Source organism: Drosophila novamexicana, unplaced genomic scaffold (genome assembly GCF_003285875.2).
Source record: "Drosophila novamexicana strain 15010-1031.04,08,12 unplaced genomic scaffold, DnovRS2.1 tig00000434-arrow-pilon, whole genome shotgun sequence".
NCBI classification, from domain to species: Eukaryota; Metazoa; Arthropoda; class Insecta; order Diptera; family Drosophilidae; genus Drosophila; species Drosophila novamexicana.
Genome location: NW_020824802.1, coordinates 4,231,347 through 4,258,882, shown reverse-complemented (window position 1 = coordinate 4,258,882; position 27,536 = coordinate 4,231,347). Strand labels below are relative to the sequence as shown.

Genomic DNA, 27,536 nt, shown 5'->3' with positions numbered 1-27,536 from the left:
TTGCCCACCAATTTAACCCACAATTTTAGTGCAATTGACTATTTGAGAATATACAAATATTCCATGGTACAGTAAGATATACTGTAAAAAATTTCATTAAGATCGGTTAAGAAATACCCAAAGTTATATATAACTGCTCAATTAGATGGGGCAGCTAGCGAAAATTCAAGAATCTCTGCATACACATACACACACACACGTGCGCGTCTGCTTCGCATTCTATCGCATTTTAATAGCATTGTAATTGCGACTGTTTTCTGTGCTGCTATTTTAATTCGTTTTTTTTTTCTCAATAATACCACTAACCATATAATGCATAGATATACCAAACAGCCTTTTTATCGGATAGCGATAAATCGCAACGATGGAATCCCAAGGGTGCCTGCGACCATTTTAGTGTGCCCAGACAGAGTAAGACTGCTGAGAGTGGCAGCCGAACGCCGGCCTCGAAAGCCGAACGTTCAGTATGAAGCCGCATTTCGCTCAGCGCACAACGTCGCTGCGGCTGATGCTGTGTTTTTACCTGAACCCATTAAAGTAGGTAGAAGGGTATATTGTATTTGTGCAAAATCCAAATGTATGTAACAGGCAGAAGGAAGCATCTCTGACCCTTTAAGGTATATATATTCTTGATCAGCACCAATAGCCGCGCCGATCTAGCCATGTCCGTCTGTCTGTATGTATGAACGCAAGGATCTCAGAACATTTAAGAGCTAAAGACTTGATTTTAGATGTAGGTGCTCCTAGTGCCCGCGCAGATCGAGTTTGTTTCCGATGATCGATAAAAATTGATATCGATATCCTGTTTTTTGGGCAATTTTGGTAAATAATAAGAGCTAGAGTCACCAAATTTGACATATGTATGTATAGCTTCTAAAATAGAATATATATATGCATTTGATGTTGTAAGAAGAGGGTTCAGAGTATCACCTAGTCGGGAGCTCCCGACTAGAACCTCTTACTTGTTTATTGTACATATGTATGTCAGTTTAAAATCCTACAGCCCAACCAAAACCCCGATATATACAAACATTCATACGTTTGTGTTGTGTGAATATGCGCACAAGTGAATCACGGCGTTTGTCGCGAGGCAAAGGTTATTTTTCAATTGTGTGCTTTTTGTGGCTGTGGTAGCAATAGCCACGCACATTCAAATGCTCTATCATGTATTTCTTCGTCTAGTCAGGCATATTGAGTAGAATCTGATCGATATTTATTGCATAAACAAGTAGTTGACCTGAATGAAATATTTATATTTATTTTCTTTTTACTGTGAGGACCTTTGCTTAAAATACAAAATTATCTATGACGTATTTCTGCAAGGGTAATTCATCGTCGGCTTGTCGAAGAATTTTAAGAAAAGGCCAAAAATTGACTTGCTCAATTTCAGCGACGTTCTGCTTGTGCACACGCACACTCTTTTGAGTAAGCAGTTGTGTGATATTATTAAAGGGTTTGGCCTGCTCATGTGCAAAATTGCTATGTTCCATGCTTGTTGTAAGGGTAAGGGTACCTGAACGTTGTGCATGATAAATTTTTGGGACAGCTCATTCGCACACATTTGTGTGTGTGTATATGTGTGTGTATCGAGCTCGAAGTTCACAAATGCCAAAAACTTCAAATCGTCAAATTTGCATCGGGCAGGCGGGCAGGCAACCAACACGCACTCAAACGCATAAGTGCTTCCATCCATATAGAAAAGTGTGTAAGTGAGCGTGCTTGGCCGGCCCAAAAAGTTATCATGCACACATGCCAACGTTCAGGTACCCTTACCCCTACAAGCATTTTTGTTTTAGAGTTGAAATTTTAGATGTAGGTCCTCCTAGTGCCTGCGCAGATCGAGTTTGTTTCCGATAATCGATCAACTTCTCCATTTCCAAGCAATCGATATCGACATCCTGTTTTTTTTTTTTTTTTTAGCAATTTTGGTAAATATTGAGAGCTAGAGTCACCAAACGTGATATGTTGCTTCTAGAATACTATATATATATATCAAGTATCTTTTATTTTATGCCTATACCTCCCCGCCAAACACTGCAGAGCTATACATCAAGTTAATAACCCAACTTATATTGCCAACCAATCTAAGCCACAATTTTAATGCAATTGACATTTTGAGAATACACAAATATTCTGTGGTACAATAAGATATACTGTAGAAAATTTCATTAAGATCGGTTAAGAGCAAACCAAAGTTATATATAGCTGCGCAATTAGATGGCACAAAAAGCGAAAACATCAAGAATTTGTGCATACATGTACACACACCCATTCATGCGCGTCTGCTTCGCATTCTATCGCATTCTAAGAGCATTGTAATTGCGACTTTTTTCTATAATGCTATTTTAGTACGTTTTTATCTCGATAATACTTAATTATTGGTGTGGCTGTTAAGTAGAGGCATAGCAAGTGTTGCGGTCTGTAGCGAGTTCGAGCCCTACCTGGGAAACTATTTTTTTTTTTTGCTGGTTTGTCTGTGGAATAGAGTCGTCAGCAAGTAATACGGTTAGTTGCGAGATCGAACCCTGCCAAGGTAACTTTTTTTTTTTTTTTTAATTTTTCTTTATTACTTCAAACGAGTGCGTTGCGCAAACTTCATTTGGTGTTGGAAATCACGGTTCAGGGTATTCCCTAGTCAGGAACTGCCGACTAGAACCGTTTACTGGCTTCCTTATTCAAATGGATAAAGAAAAAAAAGGGTTACAAACTAATAGAATACAGACATATAAAACGGGTGCAAATGTAAAGAGTTTATTGCGCTTGGACCTTGCTTACATAAGTCAACCCCTTCGACATAAGTCATAGCAATTTAACAAACCAATCAAAATTGTAATTAGAACCATTAGAACCCCGGAAATAAATTCGTTGTGACAGTAACAATTCTGGCGAAAAGACCAATAATCAAACATATACATCAGACCCTTAGACATAAACATCTACAATCGTTATCCCCACCAAATACCCAATTTACCAACGGAGCTCAAGCTCAGGCTACTAGAATATCCCCGAAACTCTCCTAAGAGTACGAATAGTATGAAATTATCAAATGGGAGAAAGCTCTTGATCATAAAACCTCACAGCCGAGGTTAACCTAACGTTGTTGCACAGTTTGAGTTTTACTGACGCACTTGAACCGTCAAGTTGGATACCACCATCTACTGTAAATTCGCTAAGTCGTAACTTGAAAAAATAGAATTATCCTTTTTTTTTAAAGTAAAGTTTTCCGATTTTTGGCGTAGCCGGTAGGATACGCGAATGCGCAATAAGATAATAAGCTAATAAGGAATAATTGCAGTCGCAGATCTTAAGTGCAAGCGCGGCCGATGTAATTGTAGGCGCGTACTGAAAATTCATTCTAATACCTATTCGTTAAAGGACACACGCGAAACAAACTGATAATTCTCGATTGACTGTTAAAAGAAGCTTGAATCATCCCAGCTCAATGAGATAAAAACAAATCAACACCAAAAGAAGAAAGAAGGGCTATCTTCGCGCGCCGAAGATCTAATACCCTTGCAGACTCAAACTTTTCATAATGCTCATAGTGCTTTGCACGTTTCTAAGAAGCACAGGAAAAATATTTAAAAATATATAAAAATATTTAATGCCGAATTTTTCCAAAATATCTTGATTAGCACAAAAGGTTTTTAATCAAAAACCTAGTTTTCGACTGATTGTTTCTATGGCAGCTATATGATATAGTGGTCCAATGTTAATAAGATTTTGCAAAAATGAAGGAAATATAGTGAGAACTTTTAATGCCGTGTTTAATCAAAATATCTTGCATGACAAAAAAGTTCCCATACAACATCTTAATTTTCGACCGATCGTTCCTATGGCAGCTATGCAATATAGTGGTCCGATGTTGAATGGATTTTGCATATATACTTGAGGAGCATAGTTTAACTAATAAGTGCCGTGTTTGCCGTCACAACAGCTTAATTTTCGACCGATCGTTCCTATGGCAGCTTTATGATATAGTGGTCCGATCCAGCTGGTTCTGACATATGTACTGCGTGCAACAGAAAGAGAGACTTTTGCAAAGCTTCATAAAGATAGCTTTCAAACTGGGAGATTAGTTCGCATAGAAACAGACAGACAGACTGACGGACATGGCTATATCAACTCGGCTGTTGATACTGATCAAGAATATATATACTTTATGGGGTCAGAGATGTCTCCTTCTGTGCGTTACACATTTCACGACAAAATTATAATACCCTCTGCAAGGGTATAATAAAAAAGACCTAAATCAAAAGAAAGAAATATGTCATAACCAGTGGAACCTATTTTGCAACTGTCTGAGCTACGCAGCCTTGGACTAAATTAGGCAAGGGCTTAAGACACATGTATTGACGCCTGATGTGAAAAAACAACAAACAAATTTGATTTGATTGCAGTCCACCTGGAAGACGACTTGGTGCAAGAAGTCGAGGATTTTATATCTACGCCCCCACCAACAAATCGCTGCGAAGCACTAAAAGATCGTCTGCTGGATCGTTTTGCAGAAACACAGGAAAGCAAACTGTAACACCTGATCCAGGGAGTAGTGACTGCTGGCCTCAAGCCATCCGAAGTATTGCTTCGTATGAAGTGTTGTGCTCCAGACGCTGGAAGCGAAACCATCATACGCACAGTTTTTATTTGTCAAATGGCCCAACCGATACGGCCAGTGTGGAAGGAGAATGATTTGAGCAGTCTTGCCAAAATTGCTGACAAAATGTTGGAAGCAACCAATAGCTAATGCTATATGCGAAATATCCACAAAGCAACAGCAAATTCTACCTTCAACTAATGTGTAAGCTGTTCCACGATCGCCAAAGCCAGCAGACATCAATTCAACTGCACAATTTACGACAAAAAAAATTTAAAAAAAAAATATATATAAACGATACAAACTAAGAGGATGTGTTTTAAAACAAATGTACATATAAATAAGACTATCTACTTGCTAAATAGTTTAGATTCGAAGACTTTATACGAGGAATAGAGGACTCCGAGCAGAATACTGTGTAATGCTTGTTATAATCATCACAGAGAACCCTGAACGGTTCATGCAAACCATAATAACCATAATAGTTGAGCTAAATTGAAGCGATAGGGGTACAAAATTACGTGTTAGTCTAATAGGAATAGAGAAATTTAATTGGCGAGTCAACACAGAAGAGTCGATTTCATCTGTAATTAATTTATGAATAAATATTACACCCAGTATGGTTAAACGATTAATCAAAGAAAGAAGATAAATCATCAGGAGTCTGCTGGTGTATGACGGTAACCGCACACGATTATCCCAATTGAAAACACGAAGGGCAAACAACAAGAATTGTTTCTGAACAGATTCAATTCTGTCTTGAATCGGTCGTACCAAAGATATATGAAGAGCTTTTGTCGTATGCGGAACTTCAAACTCCTTCGAACATCGCTTGATGAAACCCATAACAATTCTAGCCTTATTGACCAAGGTCTTAACATAAGAGACGAATTTAAGTTTATGATCCAGGATGACACTTAGATCATAAACTTCATTAGAAGTACTGTTAACACGCTAGAGCGGTAAGCTATCAAGAATGTAAGAAACTTATTGATAGGTGCTTCTATAGAAAGTCATTACCTTACATTTGGAGAGTTTAAGTTTAAAAGGTCAGCTTGTAAGAGATAACATGATGCCATATTTTTGTATGCAAGGCATAATTTTACATCATCAGCATACATCAATACTCGAGAGTGAGACAGTATTAAGGGAAGGTCATTGATGAAAAAAATAAAGAGTAGCGGGCCAAGATGACTATCTTGAGGAACATCGGCAGTCACCAGAATACGTTTAGAAAACGAATTTCTGAAAAGAACCTTTTGGGTTCTATCAAGCAGACCCTGAAATCTAGTTTAAAAGATTGACTGGGAAACCGAGAAGGCATAAAATATGAAGCAGCAAGGTGTGGTTGACAGAGTCGAAAGCCTTACTGAAATCAGTATAGATGACGTCAGTCTGCGGATAATTTGGAAATACCTGTATAGTTTTCGACATCGATCTTACTCCCTTTCTTATGGAGAGGGATAATGTTTGATTCCTTCCATACGGTCGGAAAAGATGAAGTGCTTACGGACAATTCAAAAAGTTTTAAAACAGGTTTACATAATGCTGCAGCGAAGTATCTAAGCACGCAGCCAGGAACACCATCAGGGCCCGGTGACTAAGCCGGTTTGATAGTGTTAAGGTCGCTTATGGGATAAATCCCATCTTAAAAGATGCAGTTTGACCTCTGCAACTGATAAGGATAAGGTTGATTTCTATCATACCTAGAGGAGGAGTAGGTAGTTTGAAAAAGTTTGCGAACAGATCGGCTATGCCTAGATCAGTGTTCGCGCTCCCATCTGCAAGCTTAACCGAAGAAGCCAAAATAGATGTCTTTCGTTTAGAATTGACAATGTTAAAAATTGCTTAGGATTATGTGAAAATTGAAGGCGACAACGCCAAAGGTAATCCTTATAACATATGGAATTTAGAGTGGAAAAATTTAATCGGGCAACTGTATTACGGGAGGATACTTAAACTTATTGTAACACCAAGACTTCACGTTTTTTAACCTCATAAATTCATTTGAGAACCAGGGAGGCCTGATAGGCCTTTCGGAAAGAACGCATACGTTCAGCTAATTCAGATTCCTTGATGGGGACTCGGGCTGGTAAATCAATGACCATTTCCAGAGTTGGATGAAAAGGGTCTTCAGGAAGTGTAAGCGGATTGATCCTGTGCACAACACTGTTGAACGAATCCAACACGAAAATTAAATCAAGAAAGATGTTTCTTGAATTGCGCACACGATTAACCTGCCGTAAGGGCATTTCATGTAGACCATCAATAAATTCGTTTGACGAAGACGGCAACAGAAGGTTTGAGTCTGATGGCGTTGACCACTCGACATCTGGAAGATTAAAGTCCCCATGAACTACCAATAGGTCTCTCTCAAAAAGTAGGGAGGAGATAGATTTAATAGCATTAAGATGGGTTTGATAGGTGGACAAGTTAGATAGAGGAGGTAAATATGAACATGAAATAAAGATGGAAAAAGAAGCAAATACAACTCTTACAGCCACCAACTCAATCTCTGAAATGGGAAGATCAATGCGTTCCGACGAAAGAGCAGACTCGACAGCTATAAGTACTCCTCCTCTGATACGGGAAGCTCGATCACACCTGTAAGTGGTGTATTTGGAAGTAAAAATTGAAGAGTCTGAGATGTCCGGCTTCAGCCAGGTCTCAGTGAAGGCGATAATTTGAAAATTAATAGCTAAAGAATCTAAATACATGTTAGCGAGTTTAGATTTAAAACCTTTAAGGCAAGCTCGAAAGAAGAAATATGTTTTTCGACGCAGCAACTAAGGTTGATGCGCCTTTAAAAATAGGTGGTAATAAAATCGGAGTCCGACTTTTCTTGTTGGCCTTATATTCTCTTATTAAAAAGTGTTCCGGCCAAAAACGCTTTACAACAAATGTCAGTAAATATATCAGGCGGAACACTTATTTTAAAGGACGCAATATCCCTTTCATAAGCGAATTTAAATTTCTCCACCGTTATACCTAGTTCTTGCATGTATAAAGGCTTTTACATCATCTGATGAGAAGTGAGGGGCAAGCCTAGAAACAAAAATATGTCTCTTCGGAGGAACACCGACTAGAGGCTTAGGTGCCATAGGTAAGACAGTGGGAACACTATAAACTGTGATACTTAAAAAAGCCGATAGTCCGGACGACGAGTCTTCTAGCGGCTGCTGTAAAATTATTTGTTTCTGTCGCCCTTTCGGAACACCTAAGACAGCGGACGACACGGATAATTCGACTGGGTTTTCTCGTGCCAGTGTCACACAACTCGAGTTAGAGTCACCAAACTTGATATATAGCTTCTAAAATAGAATATATATATTCATTTGATGTTGGAAAAATAGGGTTCAGGGTATCCCCTAGTCGGGAGCTCCCGACTAGAACCTTTTACTTGTTCAAATTCTATTTGTCGATTAAATAATTAAGGGTCTTTCTGTGATTTGTAAATTGTTACTGTTGTCTTCTTGAGCACTATGTATGGTTGCTCTTGTGCTAATGGTATCTTCGCCTAAGAAGTTTTCGTTTAATTGGATTCTGGACAGAGCATCTGCCACATACATTTCTTTTCCTGGGACGCATTTAATTTGGAAATCAAACTCATTTAGCTTCATTTTCCACTGTTGTAATTTCATGTTAGATTCTTTCATGTTATTTAACCAAACGAGTGGTCTGTGATCACTAAGGATTTGAAATTGTTGACCAAAAAGATAGGACCTAAAGTATTTAGTGGCCCAAACGATTGCTAATAGCTCCTTTTCAATCGTTGAATAATTTATCTGATGCTCGTTGATAATTCTACTTGCATGGCAGATAGGCTTCCGCTCTTGCGAAAGGACGACCCCTATTGTCATATTACTCGCGTCTGTAGTTAATAAAAATAGTTTGTTGAAATTAGGGAATATTAAAATTGGGTCGGATGTTATGAGTACCTTTAGCTTTGCAAACGCTAATTCGTAGTCCTTGTCATGTATGTTGATTTTTGCTCCCTTTTTATACCCTGAACCCATTAAAAATGGGTTTAATGGTATATTGTATTCGTGCAAAATCCAAATGTATGTAACAGGCAGAAGAAAGCATCTCCGACCCCATAAAGTATATATATTCTTGATCAGCACCAATAGCCAAGTCGATCTAGCCATGTCTGTCCGTCCGTCCGTCCGTCTGTCCGTCCGTCCGTCCGTATGTCTGAACGCAAGGATTTCAGAACCTATAAGAGCTAGAGACTTAAAATTTTAGGTGTAGGTGCTCCTAGTGCCTGCGCAGATCGTGTTTGTTTCCGATATCCGATAACTTACTTCGTTTCGATAAAAATCGATATCGATATCCTGTTATTCTTAGCAAGTCTGATAAATAATAAGAGCTAGAGTCACCAAGCTTGACATATAGCTTCTAAAATAGAATATATATACATATGTATATATATATATATATATATATATATATATTTGATGTTGGAAAAAGTGAGTTAGTGGTATCCCCTAGTCGGGAGCTTCCGACTAGAACCTCTTACTTGTTAGTTTTGATTTTGTTGTGCCGATGTACACGCTGCTGCAATTATTGTTATTATCCCCGCCGCATGGTATTTACTTTTTGTCCATCATTGGTATTTTCACCTTTGAATTAATAAAGAATTTCTGTGAAGTAATTGTGGGTTTGTTTTTCATATTTTCATATTTTTTTTATTGTTAATTTTCTATTCTGATTAATTTTTTTTATTTTTATTTTTATATATTCCTGAATGTTTAATTAACTCTTCATTTCTTAAGCCTAGTGGAAAAAGGCTATTATAAGTTTAGAAGGCTAATACTGTTCACACCTATTTCTCTATCTGATTTTAGCTACTTTGGCTTGCATATTGTATTAAATATTTTCAGTAATTCGATTTTTATACCAACTCATGTTTTTTTCCGTTTCAACCAAATTGGAATACACATCAATACAAGTCTGTTATTTAAATAAATATTCGATCATATATTTTTCTGTGATTTGATATAATTTAGGAGTTACCTTCGAAGGCAATCTGTTAGCTGTATGATCTGCATAATTGTATCTTTTTTTAATTTAAATTGATTTTGTCAAGTTTCTTTCAACCATTAGATTTGAAGCGTATTCTTGGTTCCAATAAAATTGTTGCTTACTTCGTTTTCATTTATTATATTGTATTCGGGCTATGCTTATAAAAATAACGTCTAAAATATTCGGTAGAATAACTATAAGTAAAAGCTTCTTTTCGATCGCTGAAAAAAACTAATTGGTTTTTTCTTTTTGAGTTTGAACGTGGACGTAACGATGGATGCATACCATTTTCTTTGGTTCTGGTTTTATGATGATGGGTGTTACAATATTCCATTTAATATATCTCAAACATCTCTATCGTGCTCATAAAGTGAAGTTGAATAAATAATAATATCATCAAGATAAGCATATTTCCCCATGATATCATTTAATACAATTGCATACGAGTAATAAATGAATAACTGAATCCGGTTGAATCGGAACTTTATATTATCACTAACCATACAATGCATAAACATGTCAAATAGCAGAATAATCGAATCACGATAAGTCGCAGCGAGTGATCCCCAAGGGTGCCTACCACTGAGTAATAATGAGAAAGAGCAGGCGTTTGGATCAAAACCTCATTTTAGAAATACTTCCTGAGCGAAAACGAGGTTACAAATAAAAATTGCAATCACAACGCCCGGCTGTCTGCAGCTACTTCTGCCGGTGCACACAATTTAATGACTACTTCAAAGCATTTTCCATAAGAACGTATAACAACCATAATCAAAACAAACGACTCGACAATGAAAAAAGCACACCACAAATTCTGTCCTTGCTATACCTTTTTTGTTTGAGGCTACAGCCTATGATCTTAGCTTCTGCACCCTTCTCACTCGTTGTTGTGGTTTCTAAGCACTGCTATGCCTATAATTCGCAGTCATGTTATCTTCTTCTCCACTCGCTTTCAACTCGCAGCAGCCCGGCAGATTTTTATAACTTTTCATTTTTTCACAAGCAAGGCACCCTTTCTCAAAATAGGGTATTTTAACTATTCATAAGTGATATAACCAAATAGCACAAGCTCTATATATTCATATTTATCCAATGTCTATGAAAAATATAATTTCGTATTTAGTGTGCAACTATAGGTAAAATTATTAAGAATTGTTTTCTTGAAACATTATTTACGATTTCTATAAATAATAGTATTAATGCCGCGACTCGTCAAATAAATGGTGTATGTATGTCTCATTTCATGCATATTGGTGCAAATCTGCATATATGTATGAGTCTGCCAAGCCAAGGGATCATAGACTTCTCGTAAGAAGATTGTAACGTCACAGCCTAAGGCTTTTCCGTGCGATCATTTCGTATTAAAAATGATTACATATGTCAATCAATTATTTACTATAAAGGACCCTATTCATAAATTATTTAAATGTACATAATAAAGGTTAGTACCCAAATTATGCTGTTGTTGTTTCTACGCGCTGCCTTGTGGGAGCGACAGAGAAACCCGCAATGAACACAGTGGCATAGTTTCTGTCTCCTGCCATTGAGTAATAAAGAGAAAGAGATTTTTTACCGTTTTAAAATTCATGAGCGCTGGATCGGGCTGGTCCGCAAACGCAAAAAAAAGCTCATTTACCATAGGAAGCAACATAAAATCACTTGCAAAACAACAACAGTGCGCAAGAAACCCCACTTTTTGTAAGCCATGATGAGGACATAGGAAACTCAGTGCAAAGAAAAGGGACTGCTTTTCCTACAAGGCAGCGCGTAGAAAAAACAACAGCATAATGTGGGTACTAATGTGTTGTTGCAATGCTGAGTCTCGGCGCAATTAGGTAGAAAATTCGAATGCCAGCAGGCCATGGGATTCAGATCAAAGGGCTACGAGCACTGCGCACCAACATCATAGATTATGGAGTCACTTTCATAAGGTTTTATTTCTTGTCTTGAGTAGTATATATTCTAATCTCTATTATGTACACTTGAATAATTTATGATATGATTATTTATGATGTGAGATGAGGCACCCATATAACAACTATTTGGCGCCTCGAGGCATTGATACCCTTATTTATAGAAATGGTACATAATGTTTCAAGAAAACAATTACTAATAATTGTACCAAACTTAGCACACTTAATACGAAACTACATTTTTTATATACATTGGATAAAAATATATTCAAATTAACAGGCAACCTATGCGCTTACATGTTAAGTAACTCTCGTACGCGCTGACACACATTCACTTCAGTTCAGCCCTAGCTGCAACGGTTAGCGGCGGTAACCAGATTATATTGGTATGTCGCAAGAGTTCTTTTACGAATATGCTGACTTTGTAGTGCGTTGTTTAGAGTTAAGCTTTTGATATTATTGTCTTTAGCTTTAGCTGCACAAAACATTGTATTGTAAATTCAGTTCTGAATAAGCCTCTGTATTGAGTACAAGCAAAATATAATCCACTCTGGCACTTGGGCGCATACTCATTTTAATCTTTTATTGCTGAGCCACAAGGCCAGCGATAGGAAAGCTTTAGCATTCCCAACAAATTCGTCCGTAATCTTCATTACCTGAACGACATACAACCTGCGACGCCAGCCGACCAAAAGAGAGGCCCGTTTGGAACAACTACAATTGCATAAGAGTCAACACACCTCGAAAAGGAAGACCACTTCAGGCAGACAACTTATTTGGCGCTCAACTACATTAGCACCTGCGTTAAGTTAGATAAAAACCCTTATAAAAATGTAAATTCAAAAAGTAACTTAAAAAACAACAAGTATATAAATACAAAGTAAAAAAAAATAAATAATTATTCATACGAGCAGCAAAGTAATTGTGGAACTCAAATTAATTCATTTAAATAATTGCTTACTTATTTTAGATAATCCATTGAGTAGTGAAATACATTTTGAAACTTAAAACAAGTAAGAGGTTCTAATCGGGAGCTCCCGACTACCCTGAACCCTCTTTGGAATAATCCAACACCAAATAATTAAAAAAAAATATTTCCCTTGGCAGGGTTCGAACTCGCAACTGACCGCATTACTTACTGCCAAGGGAACTTTTTATACCCTAAAACCCATTAAAAATGGATAAAAGGGTAGGTATATTGTATTTGTGCAAAATCCAAATGTATGTAACAGACAGAAGGAAGCATCTCCGACCCCATAAGGTGTATATATTCTTGATCAGCATCAATAGCCGAGTCGATCTAGCCATGTCCGTCCGGCTGCCCGTCTGCCCGTATGTATGAGCCAAAGGATCCCAGAACCTATAAGAGCTAGAGACTTGAAAGTCTCCTACTTTAGAAGTAGGTGTTCCTAGTGCCTGCGCAGATCGAGTTTGTTTCCGATAATCGATAACTTACTCCGTTTCCAAGCAATCGATAAAAATCGATATCGACATCCTGTTTTTTTTTTAGCAAATTGGGTAAATAATAAGAGCTAGAGCAACCAAACATGATATGTTGCTTCTAGAATATTATAGATATTTCAAGTATCTTCCATTCCATACCTATCGCTACCTCCCCGCTACCACCCCAGAGCTATAAATCATGTTAATAACCCAACTTTTGTTGCCAACCAATTTAAACCTCAATTTAAATGCAATTGATTTTTTCAGAATACACAAATATTCTATGGTACAATAAGATATACTGTAGAAAATTTCATAAAGATCGGTTAAGAAATACCAAAGTTATATGCAGCTGCGCAATTAAATGGGGCAGCAGCTTTAAGAATTTCTGTATGCATGTACACACACATTCATGCGCGTCTGCTTCGCATTCTAACAGCATGGTAAATGCGACTTTATTTTGTAATGTTATTTTAGTTCCTTTTTTAACATAAGTACTTAATTGTTGGGGTGGCTGCTGAGTAGAGGCATAGCAAGTGGTGCGGTCTGTCGCGAGTTCGAGCCCTACCGGGGAAAGTATTTATTTTTATACCCTGAACCCATTAAAAATGGGTATAAGGGTATATTGTATTTGTGCGAAAGACAAATGTATGTACCAGGCAGAAGGAAACATCTCCGACCCCATAAAGTATATATATTCTTGATCAGCATCAATAGCCGAGTCGATCTAGCCATGTCCGTCTGTCTGTCCGTCCGTCCGTCCGTATGTATGAACGCAAGGATCTCAGAACTTATAAGAGCTAGAGGCTTGAAACTTTACTGAGGATGCTCCTAGTTCCCGATAAAAATCGATATCGATATCCTGTTTTTTGAGCAATTTTGGTAAATACTAGAGTCACCAAACTTGACATATCGCTTCTGAAATAAAATATATAGATATATATATTTGATGTTGGAAGAAGAGGGTTTGGGGTATCCCCTAGTCGGAAGCTCCCGACTAGAACCTCCTACTTGTTTTTTTTCTGGTTTGGCTGTTGAGTAGAGTCGACAGCAAGTAATGCGGTCAGTTGCGAGTTCGAACCCTGCCAAAGGAACATTTTTTATACCCTGAACCTATTAAAATGGATAAAAGGGTAGGTATATTGTATTTGTGCAAAATCCAAATGTATGTAACAGGCAGAAGGAAACATCTCCGACCCCATAAAGTGTATATATTCTTGATCAGCATCAATAGCCGAGTCGATCTAGCCATGTCCGTCTATCTGTCCGTCTGTCCGTATGTATAAACGCAAGGATCTCAGAACATTTAAGAGCTAAAGACTTGAAATTTTAGATGTAGGTGCTCCTAGTGCCTGCGCAGATCGAGTCTGTTTCCGATAATCGATAACGTACTTCGTTTCCAAGCAATCGATAAAAATCGATATCGATATCCTGTTTTTTGGGCAATTTTGCTAAATAATAAGAGCTAGATTCACCAAACTTGACATATAGCTTCTAAAATAGAATATATATATGCATTTGATTTTGGAAGAAGAGGGTTCAGGGTAATCTTTGTCGGGAGCTCCCGACTAGAACCTCTTAGTTGCTTTAAATTTATTTGGTGCTGGAATAAGAGGGTCCAGGGTATTCCCTAGTCGTGAGCTACTAACTAGAACCTCTTACTTGTTTTTTGTTTGTTATAGCAGTCTGAGTTAATGAGCCGTTCCGATAGTCTTGGTACATATGATAGAGATTTGTATATTTTTGTAGATTCTGTTGGCTTTTGTGTTTTGAAATGTTGTCTTTTAAATAATGTTCTAATCACATTCTTCGGGAAGTCATTTATGGTCAATAGTTGTTTTTATTTCATGTTCAATTTTTGTATGGTATATTACGCCCGATATGTATGTCATCCTTCTCAAACAGCTTAGTGTTGTATTTATAATTTTACTTTTTGGGTGGTTAGAGTTGAAGTTAAGTATTCATCCAGAGTCTATGGGTTTCATATACCACTTAATTTCGAGTGAGTTGTCCACTCTGTTTACCAAAGTGTCTAAGTATGGAAGCTTCGCGTTTTGTTCTAGTTCTACTGTGTTAGAATGTTTTGTACTTCTGTTTTTTCCGTTACAGCAAAAATGTGAACCGATAGAGGAGCATATTGGTTTCAACCTAATATTTAATTTTATTAAGTGATAGAACAATTGCCCATATTTACTACTGACAACAAAACCCACCCTGAAATAAAAAAGGCATTAACGAGACACACATTTTTTCCATACCAAGATTTTAAGCTTACTTATAAAACACAAATACAACTTATTACAAAAACAAACCAAATATATGGAAACAGCAAAAACAAACATAGATCAAGTGATGAGTCCAAACTGTTTTTTGAGAGCGAAAAGAACATAGAAAACAAAACACCGAAGGGAAGGCAATAACGAAACACGACAAGCTACGAAATAAATGAAGCCTCGAATTTGCGGACAACGAGACTCAAATAGAATGGTTTGTAAACAAAACGAAAACCGCATTTGCCCCTAACGTAGAAACGCTACTTGCGAAAGGGCCAAAATTCGCACTCCCGATTAATAAGAAAGAATTACCTCTGTTAAAATACATTGCGGAAGGAGAAGAGTTGATACAGACGATCGACGAAAAAGAAACACAAGAGTCGGCACGCACTAAATTCTCTTTATTAGTTAAGGAATACAAAACGAAGAACAACCAAAGCACAGGGGTTCGAGCAATACTGGACACAGTGGAACAGACACGTAAATTCTTGCATATTTTCTTGTAACATCAAAATATTATCTTCTGACAAGGGTAACAAAGCAGTAGCAATGTATAGCGACGACTTCAATAATAAAATGACAAATATTTTAGATGACTTATGCGCGTATATAATAATAAGACAGAATCCGACATCAAGATTACAGACAAAGAATAACAACCTTGTGACACAATTATTAAGGGTGGGTCTTATTTCAAAGGACGAAAGAAATAAGATAATTACTACCACAGCGGTACCCCCCAAGAATATATGGACTACCGAAAATTCACAAGGTAGGAACACCTCTGGGACCAATATGCTCCTCTATCGGTTCCCCATCATATGGACTAAGAAAGAAGACACTTGACAATGGACCCTAGATATAAAATTAAGAACTCTTTAGAGTTCATAAACAGAGTTAACAACGCCACTATCAGAGAAGACGAACTATTAGTATCTTCTGACGTAGTATTCCTGTTTTCCAGCATACCAAGAGAATTTGTACTGGACACAATAAGACGGAAATGGACCAAATTCGACGAACACACACAACTATACCTAAACAACTATTTATGGATATAGTTATTTTAAATATGAAGAAAGAAACTACATACAATGAAAAGGAATGCCAATGGGACTAAATAATGAAAGAACTTTAAGACAATATCACTGATAAATTGACAACAAAACCAATATTTTTGACAAAATATTTAAATGACAGTTTTGCTGTAACGAAAAAAACAGAAGTACAAAACATTTTAAAAGTATTCGTTTCACAAACTTAGACACTTTGGTAAACAGAGTGGACCACTCATTCAAAATTAAGTGGTATATGAAACCCATAGCCTCTGGACGAATACTTAACTTCAACTCTAACCACCCAAAAAGTAAGATTATAAATACAGCACTAATCTGTTTGAGAAGGATGACATACATATCGGGCGTAATATACCATAAAGAAATTAAACACGAAATAAAACGAGAGAGAAAGGCTATCTTCGGCACGCCGATAATCTAATACCCTTGCACACCCAACCTTTTCATAATGCTTATAGTGTTTTGCCCGTATCTAAGAAGCACAGGGAAAATAGTTAATGCCGAGTTTGGGCAAGATATCCTGATAAACAAAATGTTTTTTCATACAAAAACTTAATTTCCGACTGATCGTTCCTATGGCAGCTACATGATATAGTGGTCCGATCCAAATAGGATTTTGCATATATATGATGAGTAAAGTAAAACTAATAAATGCAGAGTTTGGTCAAGATAGCTTGATAAACAAAATGTCTTTTCATACAAAAACTTAATTTCCGACTGATCGTTCCTATGGCAGTTACATGATATAGTGGTCCGATCTTAATAGGATTTTGCATATATATGAGGAGTAAAGTAAAACTAATAAATGCAGAGTTTGGTCAAGATATCTTGATAAACAAAATGTTTTTTCATACAAAAACTTAATTTCCGACTGATCGTTCCTATGGCAGCTATATGATATAGTCCGATCTTAATAGGATTTTGCATATATATGAGGAGCATAGTAAAACTATTAAATGCCGATTTTGGTCAAGATATCTTGATAAACAAAATGTTTTTTCATACAACAACTTAATTTTCGACTGATCGTTCCTATGGCAGTTACATGATATAGTGGTCCGATCTTAATAGGATTTTGCATATATATGAGGAGTAAAGTTAAACTAATAAATGCAGAGTTTGGTCAATATATCTTAATAAACAAAATGGTTTTTTAAATAAAAACTTAATTTTCGACCGATCGTTCCTATGGCAGCTACATGATATAGTGGTCCGATCCAGCTGGTTTTCATATATGTGCTGCGTGCAACAGAGAGAAAGACTTCTGCAAAATTTCATTTAGATAGCTTTAACACTGAGAGACTAGTTAGCATAGAAACAGACAGACGGACAGACAAACATGGCTCTATCGACTCGTCTGTTGATACTGATCAAGAATATATATATTTATGGGGTCGGAGATGTCTCCTTCTATGCGTTACACATTTCACCACAAAATTATAATACCCTCTGCAAGGGTATAAAAACTATTGACAATAAATGACTTCCCGAAGAATACAATTTGAACATTATTTAAAAGACTACATATCAGAACACAAAAGCCAACAAAATCTACAAAAATATACAAATCTCTAACATATGTGCCAAGATTAACTCAGACTGCTATAACAGACAAAAAATAAAAGTAGCCCAAAAAACCACAAATACGCTACAAAATTCCTTTAATACAAAGGCGAAAATACCAATGGTGGACAAAAGTATTGTCATTTACAAAATACCATGTGGCGGTGATAATAACAATAAGTGCAAGAGCGTGTACATCGGCACAACAAAATCAAAACTTACGAGTAAGAGGTTCTAGTCGGGAGCTCCCGACAAGGGGATACCCTGAACCCTCTTCTTCCAACATCATGCATATATATATTATATTTTAGAAGCTATATGTCAAGTTTGGTGGCTCTAGCTCTTATTAATTACCAAAATTGCCCAAAAAACAGGATATCGATATTGATGTTTATCGATTGCTTGGAAACGGAGTAAGTTATCGATTATCGGAAACTCACTCGATCTGCGCAGGCACTAGGAGCACCTACATCTAAAATTTCGAGTCTCTAGCTCTTATAGGTTCTGAGATCCTTGCGTTCATACATAAGGACAGACGGACAGACAGACGGACGGACAGACGGACAGTCAGACAGACGGACATGGCTATATCGACCTGGCTATTGGTGCTGATCAAGAATATATATACTTTATGGGGCGGAGATGCTTCCTTCTGCCTGTTACATACGTTTGGATTTTGCACAAATACAATATACCCTTATACCCATTTTTAATGGGTTCAGGGTATAAAAATAAGAATAACCTAACACAAATCCGACTTCAAATTAAGACATCAAAATAATACACAAAAAACAGCACTTTTAACCCACTGTATGAAAAGCAACCACACACCAAATTTCGATGCGACGACAATTTTACAACAAGAACAACACTATAAGAAAAGACATATATTAGAAATGTTACACATAAAAAACACACCAAACAACAGACGACTAAACTACAAAACGGAAACTGAAAACTGCGCTCAATTATACAGACATCTGTTGAACCGTCAATTATACATTTTTTAAATTGTCCAAACAAATAATTATAAAATTTGGTCGCCAAATACAATATTATATAATATACAAATGTATAAAAAGATTGTAAGTATGTTACCTGTTCCACCCAAAGATTTGTAGTCATGATCTGGTTTTTAAGATTCTAAAAATGAAGAGAAAATGTTTATTTAATATAAAGCAAAGTAAAGAGGCTCTAGTCGGGAGTTCCCGACTAGGGAATGCCCTGAACCCTTTCCTTCCAACACCAAACGCAGCTCGCGCTACAAGCTCGTTTGCTTTAGCAGTAATACAAATAAATAAATAGAAAACAGTGTTTCCTTAATTGTACTTGAACTTGTAACCAAAAGAACTCTTTGCTACCGCCTTTACACGACAGCTATGCTAACAATTAATTTTCATTGAATAAAAAAGCGGCACATGCACACGGAACAGTATACAATACAATGTGTGTGTGCGTATGTTAACCTTTGAGGACAGTAAGCGACTATACTTGGGTCTGGTCACTATAATACGCGGAAGCGTAAAAGCAATATTGTGCTGGACTAGTAATAATTACATTTTTGTCAAATTAGTCTTTAACTTATTTCGAATTGACACTGTCGGTGCAGCCGAGTATAATAATTAAAGTTAACTTATGATTATTATGGTCAGGCCGAACGGCATAAATCAATTTAGTTATATTAATTAACCAACGAAATACTCGTCAAGAGTATGGCGGTAACTGGCGCCCAACTATATATAAAAACGAAATACACGGGAAAAAGTTTGTGAATGGTGTGCGAATTAAAGACTATGCATAAGTACGAAAAGTAATTAGGTGTTAAACGAAAAAAAATCAGTGAGTAAACTTGCGCGATAGACGATCAAGGCTTTGGTACATAAGAGTTTAAGACTATCAAATAACACGATATCATTAAGGCGGCAGCAAAACATATACATATGTGTTAAATCTTAACAACTATTATATTACAAATGCCGTCAGGAGAAAAATACGAATATTTTGTTTCGCTTCCAGTAATTAGATTTGATAATATTGTGCGTGTTTTGTTTTAATATTCCAAACAAAGCCATAATATAAAGAAAATATTTACAAATTTCAAGTATGGTATTGCAAATACTAAAAAATTTATAGCGAATCGCGCGCGCAACGCTATGTGATAAGTTGCATTTTCTTATAGCGGAATTTACATTCTTTTGTCTGTGTCGGCAACCAAGAAAACACTTTACTTCTTGCCATTCGTTTACTGTAATATTTTTCGATATATGAAAAGTAGAAAACGGCAGAATAAGTAAACAACGGTCAACGATGTCTCGAACAAAAACCCTAACGCAATATTAAAGCGTTGAAAAGCGTACATCGGCGAACATGAGGCAAAAATTTATACAAGCCAGGGCAAAAATACCATGTGGCTGGGACCTTCTCCTGACAGAAGCTCAACGCGTTGAAAGGCACACCACGGTCCGCGCAGGTACGATTCACAATGGGCGTTCCTCGAGTAACGCGATTGAGGCAACCAAATACCATTGTACTGTTCAAAATACCAGATAGTTTCTGCTTAAGCAAACCTTTATTTTATACAGTGAAAAGACCGCCAACAAATATATTTCGAAAATTCGGATTCCATTATTGACGCCGTGAAGGACTTGGTCATGTCGGACGTAGTTAATGTCATATATTGTGAGCTGCCACATCCCGTTTACTCTTGTCAAGAAGTTCCCCTCGACAAAGTTTTGGTGAACAAGGGTGTCTGATAGTTTTAACGCTCAAGTAGACAAGTGGAGCGTCTTCATAGACGTGACATGGGTTAGGGGCTAGGGGCAATGCAAAGAAGGATCAAAGACACCGTCGAAATCATTCGGTCGTGGGCAGAATGCTTGTTGAAGTAATTCACTCACCACCACGCGAGATAGTAGAAAACATGAGTAAAAGAATTCACAAAGAGCAACAAATGCAGTTGGATAGGAACAACCTGTCTACACAGAATCGAGTTTTCGAGGTCGGGAATAAAGTGTTAGTAAACACGAATATTAGACTTGAAAAAAGGCCTTATATGAAAACGAGAAAGAAAGGCTATCTTTGGCACGCCGAAGATCTAATACCCTTGCAGACCCAACCTTTTCATAATGCTTATAGTGCTTTGCCCGTATCTAAGAAGCACAGGGAAAATAGTTAATGCCGAGTTTGGGCAAGATATCTTGAAAAACCAAATGTTTTTTCATACAACAACTTAATTTTCGACCAATCGTTCCTTTAGCAGCTATATGATATAAAGGTCTGACCTTAATATTATTATGCCTATATATGAGGAGTAGAGTAAAACTAATAAATGCCGAGTTTGGTCGCAATAACTTGAAAAACAACATTTTTTTCATACAACAACCTAATTTTCGACCGATCGTTCCTATTTCAGCTATATGATATAGTGGTCCGATCTTAATAGGATTTTGCATATATATGGGCAGCATCGTAAAACTAATAAAGGCCGAGTTTGGTCAAGATATCTTGAAAAACAAAATGTTTTTTCATACAACTTAATTTTCGACCGATTGTTCCTATGGTAGCTATATGATATAGTGGTTGGATCAACCTGGTTTTCACATATGTGCTGCGTGCAACAGAAAGAGGGACTTCTGCAGAGTTTCATTAAGATAGCTTTTAAACTGAGGGACTAGTTCGCATAGAAACAGACAGAAGGACAGACGGACATGGCTATATCGACTCGGCTGTTGATGCTGATCAAGAATATATATACTTTATGGGGTCGGAGATGTCTTCTTCAATGCGTTACACATTTCAGAAAAAAATTATAATACCCTCTGCAAGGGTAAAAATATTAAAATAGAAGCTGATTTGGGAACAACTGTTTTCATAAGAGGGAGAGTGGTCCATAAGCACAACCTTAGGTGAAGGAAAACAGCCCGTAAAACAATTATTATAAATATTTGTTGTGGTCCGAGCTTGATAGGCTTGCTCACCCTGAGTGTTCACCATAGGCTCTGTTTTGAAAATGATTGCAACGACATCTGATTATGAAGGCCTTCAAGAAACTCGGTTAACAGAAGGTGAACTCAATGGAGTTAGAGAATCTAGTGGTAGCGATTACGGTTGCCAACATAAATGTAGGAAATTCCACAGCAATAGACAAAGGTGATTTAAAAGTAATACTGAATAAGTATTTCACAGGTTTTAGTGTAACCCAATTAATGAATGTAGCTTAAGTTAAGGTTTTAGCAAGTGATGACATAATCCACATTATCCTAAAATTTCGTAAGTAAGTTGTTAAGAAGATAGTAATATTCCCAGTCGCATAAGCCGGGGTTGAAATAGTTGGTTAAATTGCTGGTTGGCTCCAATTATTTTATAGTGATATTATTATAGGGTTGGCGATAACTATAAAATGAAAGATACTTGATCTATATACACGATTCTATAAGCTACATGTCAGGTATGATGACACTAGCTCTTCTAACCAAAGAGATTTTCTCAAAAGGCAGAATTGTGATATCGATTTTTATACCCTGACCCCATTAAAAATGGGTATAAGGGTATATTGTATTTGTGCAAAATCCAAATGTATGTAACAGGCAGAAGGAAGCATTTCCGACCCCATAAAGTATATATATTCTTGATCAGCAACAATGGCCGAGTCGATCTAGCCATGTCCGTCTGTCTGTCCGTCCGTCCGCCCGTCCGAATGTATGAACGCAAAGATGTAGGTGCTCCTAGTGCCTGCGCAGATCGAGATTGTTTCCGATAATCGATAACTTACTCCGTTTCCAAGCAACCGATAAAAATCGATATCGGGAACTAGGAGCATCTACATCTAAAATTTCAAGTCTCTAGCTCTTATAGGTTCTGAGATCCTTTGGCTCATACATACGGACGGACGGACGGACGGACAGACAGACGGACATGGCTAGATCGACTCGGCTATTGATGCTGATCAAGAATGTTTATACTTTATGGGGTCGGAAATGCTTCCTTCTGCCTGTTACATACATTTGGATTTTGCACAAATACAATATACCCTTATACCCATTTTTAATGGGTTCAGGGTATAAAAAGCACCCCACAAATTCTGTCCTTGCTATCCCTTTTTTGTTTGAGGCTACAGCCTATGATCTTAGCTTCTGCACCCTTCTCACTCGTTGTTGTGGTTTCTAAGCACTGCTATGCCTATAATTCGCAAAGTCATGTTATCTTCTTCTCCACTCGCTTTCAACTCGCAGCAGCCCGGCAGATTTTTATAACTTTTCATTTTTTCACAAGCAAGGCACCCTTTCTCAAAATAGGGTATTTTAACTATTCATAAGTGATATAACCAAATAGCACAAGCTCTATATATTCATATTTATCCAATGTCTATGAAAAATATAATTTCGTATTTAATGTGCAACTATAGGTCAAATTATTAAGAATTGTTTTCTTGAAACATTATTTACGATTTCTATAAATAATAGTATTAATGCCGCGACTCGTCAAATAAATGTTGTATGTGTGTCTCATTTCACACATATTGGTGCAAATCTGCATATATGTATGAGTCTGCCAAGCCAAGGGATCATAGACTTCTCGTAAGAAGATTGTAACGTCACAGCCTAAGGCTTTTCCGTGCGATCATTTCGTATTAAAAATGATTACATATGTCAATCAATTATTTACTATAAAGGACCCTATTCATAAATTATTTAAATGTACATAATAAAGGTTAGTACCCAAATTATGCTGTTGTTGTTTCTACGCGCTGCCTTGTGGGAGCGACAGAGAAACCCGCAGTGAACACAGTGGTATAGTTTGTCCCTTTGTCTCTGTCTCTGTCTCCTGCCATTGAGTAATAAAGAGAAAGAGATTTACCGTTTTAAAATTCATGAGCGCTGGATCGGGCTGGTCCGCAAACGCAAAAAAAGCTCATTTACCATAGGAAGCAACATAAAATCACTTGCAAAACAACAACAGTGCGCAAGAAACCCCACTTTTTGTAAGCCATGATGAGGACATAGGAAACTCAGTGCAAAGAAAAGGCACTGCTTTTCCTACAAGGCAGCGCGTAGAAAAAACAACAGCATAATGTGGGTACTAATGTGTTGTTGCAATGCTGAGTCTCGGCGCAATTAGGTAGAAAATTCGAATGCCAGCAGGCCATGGGATTCAGATCAAAGGGCTACGAGCACTGCGCACCAACATCATAGATTATGAAGTCACTTTTCGTAAGGTTTTATTTCTTGTCTTGAGTAGTATATATTCCAATCTCTATTATGTACACTTGAATAATTTATGATATGATTATTTATGATGTGAGATGAGGCACCCATATAACAACTATTTGGCGCCTCGAGGCATTGATACCCTTATTTATAGAAATGGTACATAATGTTTCAAGAAAACAATTACTAATAATTGTACCAAACTTAGCACACTTAATACGAAACTACATTTTTTATATACATTGGATAAAAATATATTCAAATTAACAGGCAACCTATGCGCTTACATGTTAAGTAACTCTCGTACGCGCTGACACACATTCACTTCAGTTCAGCCCTAGCTGCAACGGTTAGCGGCGGTAACCAGATTATATTGGTATGTCGCAAGAGTTCTTTTACGAATATGCTGACTTTGTAGTGCGTTGTTTAGAGTTAAGCTTTTGATATTATTGTCTTTAGCTTTAGCTGCACAAAACATTGTATTGTAAATTCAGTTCTGAATAAGCCTCTGTATTGAGTACAAGCAAAATATAATCCACTCTGGCACTTGGGCGCACACTCATTTTAATCTTTTATTGCTGAGCCACAAGGCCAGCGATAGGAAAGCTTTAGCATTCCCAACAAATTCGTCCGTAATCTTCATTACCTGAACGACATACAACCTGCGACGCCAGCCGACCAAAAGAGAGGCCCGTTTGGAACAACTACAATTGCATAAGAGTCAACACACCTCGAAAAGGAAGACCACTTCAGGCAGACAACTTATTTGGCGCTCAACTACATTAGAACCTGCGTTAAGTTAGATAAAAACCCTTATAAACATGTAAATTCAAAAAGTAACTTAAAAAACAACAAGTATATAAATACAAAGTAAAAAAAATAAATAATTATTCATACGAGCAGCAAAGTGATTGTGGAACTCAAATTAATTCATTTAAATAATTGCTTACTTATTTTAGATAATCCATTGAGTAGTGAAATACATTTTGAAACTTAAAACAAGTAAGAGGTTCTAATCGGGAGCTCCCGACTAGGGAATACCCTGAACCCTCTTATTCCAACACAAAATAATTTAAAAAAAAAATTTCCCTTGGCAGGGTTCGAACTCGCAACTGAGCGCATTACTTGCTGTCGTCTCTACTCAACAGCCACCAGCTCGAACTCGCGACAGACCACCCCACTTGCTATGCCTCTACTCAGCAGCCACACCAATAACTAAGTACTTTTGATAAAAAAGGAACTAAAAAAGCATTACAGAAAAAATTCGCATTTACCATGCTGTTAGAATGCGAAGCATGTATACAGAAATTATTTAAGCTGCTGCCCCATCCAATTGCGCAATTGCATATAACTTTAGTTTTTTCTTTACCGTTCTTTATGAAATTTTCTACAGTATATATTATTGTACCATAGAATATTTGTGTATTCTGAAAAAGTCAATTGCATTTTAATTGTGGCCTAAATTGGTTGGCAATAAAAGTTGGGTTTTTAACTTGATTTATAGCTATATGGTGGTAGCGGGGAGGTATAAAATGAAAGATACTTGACATATATATTATATTCTAGAAGCAACATATCATGTTTGGTGACTCTAGCTCTTATTATTTACCCATTTTCCTCAAAAAAACGGGATGTCGATATCGAGTATCGGAGTAAGTTACATATAAAATTTCATATCTCTAGCTCTTATGGGTTCTGAGATCCTTGCGTTCATACATACGGACAGACGGACAGACAGACAGACGGACATGGCTAGATCGACTCGGCTATTGATGCCGATCAAGAATATATATACTTTATGGGGTGGGAGATGCTTTCTTCTGCCTGTTACATACATTTTCATTTTGCACAAATACAATATACCGGTATACCCATTTTTAATGGGTTCAGGGTATAAAAAAACATAAACGTAATATTACATCTTTGCCGATTGAAATTAATCGGCTGCCATAAAAAAATATATTAAATATTTTTATTATAAAGTTAGTGCATATGTGAAGTGTGAGCTATTAGTTTCGACACAAGCTTATGAGTTGGTCAAATCAGTATAGAGAAATTAAAGTAGAATACGATAGTGACGACGATTGGGACATAGAGCCCGAAAATAACAACTAACAACCAAGCCAGATAGAAACATTCATGGAAGTGAATCAAGTACAGGCGCTGATAGCGTCCCCCATTACCCATGCTTTGGACCAGCAAGAGGCAAGCTTTTAGGGACGTATTAGTGAAATGCAGTCTCAGATAACTAATTTGCCTATAGAGGCCGCACAAGTCGAATCGTATCAATGAATTTTAATAAGCGCAAAAAAAAGATGCAACATTAGAAATTGTAAAATCTATTACCGATTTTAACGGGACACAAGACGAATATGTAGCATGGCGATAGTCAGCCACGAATACATACGAACTATTTCAGCCATTTAATGTCAGTAGCATACATTATCAGGTAGTGTCAATAATGAGAAACAAAATCAAAGGGCCCGCGAGAGCAACTTTAGTCTCGCATAATATTGTATTAAACTTCGATGCCATCATAGCGAGGTTGGACTGTACGTATGCTGATAGGACATCGCAACGGCTTCTTCGACAAGGCTCAGAGATGGTCAGGCAGGGAGGTTACTCTCGCTACAAACAAAATAACAATGACTCACGACCGCGAAGGCGCTGAGCTCCTTAGCAGATAGGTTAGATCTGATGCATTGCATGCATTTATTTCAGGGCTTAATAAATCTCTCAAGGCGATTGTGTTCCCGGCACAGCCAAGAGACGCAGAGGCAAGCATTGAACGAAGCACATTTGCAAACACATACGCTAAGGCCATCGAAGAGAGGGCACAGGCTTCAGAAGCCAATAAGCATCGTGCGCAGTTCCAGCATGGGAAAAATAGCAGAGAAGAGCGAGGGCAAGAGAAAAACCCTCACTTAGTCAAGCGTTAACAAAACAGCAATGGCCAAGAGCAAAATAGAAAGGAAGATCAGGACCAAGCCCCAGAGCCCATGGAAGTAGATTCCTAATCAAAGTGTGGGCAGCCCACACAATTTGGGAAAACCCAGACAAATAGTGCACCAGCGCTAAAACGAACTAACGCGTAACAGCGGCTGAACAATGTTGTTCAAAGTGCCCCTGACAGCCAAGAGGATAGCTATAAAAACAAAGCTACAGCCAAAGTTGGCGAGATAGAAGACGACAGCGACTCGACATGCGCGGGCGACTCGTTAAATTTTTTAGTGCACACTTCCTGCGACCTGTCAGTAAGCGACAACATCTTAATAGATACAGGCGCAACAAAGAAATATGTTGAATGTTGGAAAAAAGAATCCTGTTGACGATCCCTTCACTGTGAGCTCAATTCATGGCTCCAGTCAAATTCAAAATAAATGACTAATGACAATTTTTGGGCAGACATCTCCATTTTTCCTATTGGACACACTCAGCACCTT

The 27,536-nt window shown here is 37.3% G+C and overlaps 1 protein-coding gene across 5 annotated transcripts in view; it reads right to left on the bottom strand.

The window, feature by feature from the left end:
* The window catches only part of LOC115760416 (acetylcholine receptor subunit alpha-like), a 405,819-nt gene that overhangs the window by 285,060 nt on the left and 93,223 nt on the right, over positions 1 to 27,536 (bottom strand). For all 5 annotated transcript variants that reach the window (XR_004017641.1, XM_030701721.1, XM_030701719.1 and 2 more), the window contains exon 3: positions 18,986 to 19,030. Coding sequence is in view for 4 of the 5 variants with exons in the window: in XM_030701721.1 (XP_030557581.1) it covers positions 18,986 to 19,030 (45 nt within the window). In the remaining variant the exon portion in view is untranslated. The remainder of the gene's footprint in view (positions 1 to 18,985; positions 19,031 to 27,536) is intronic.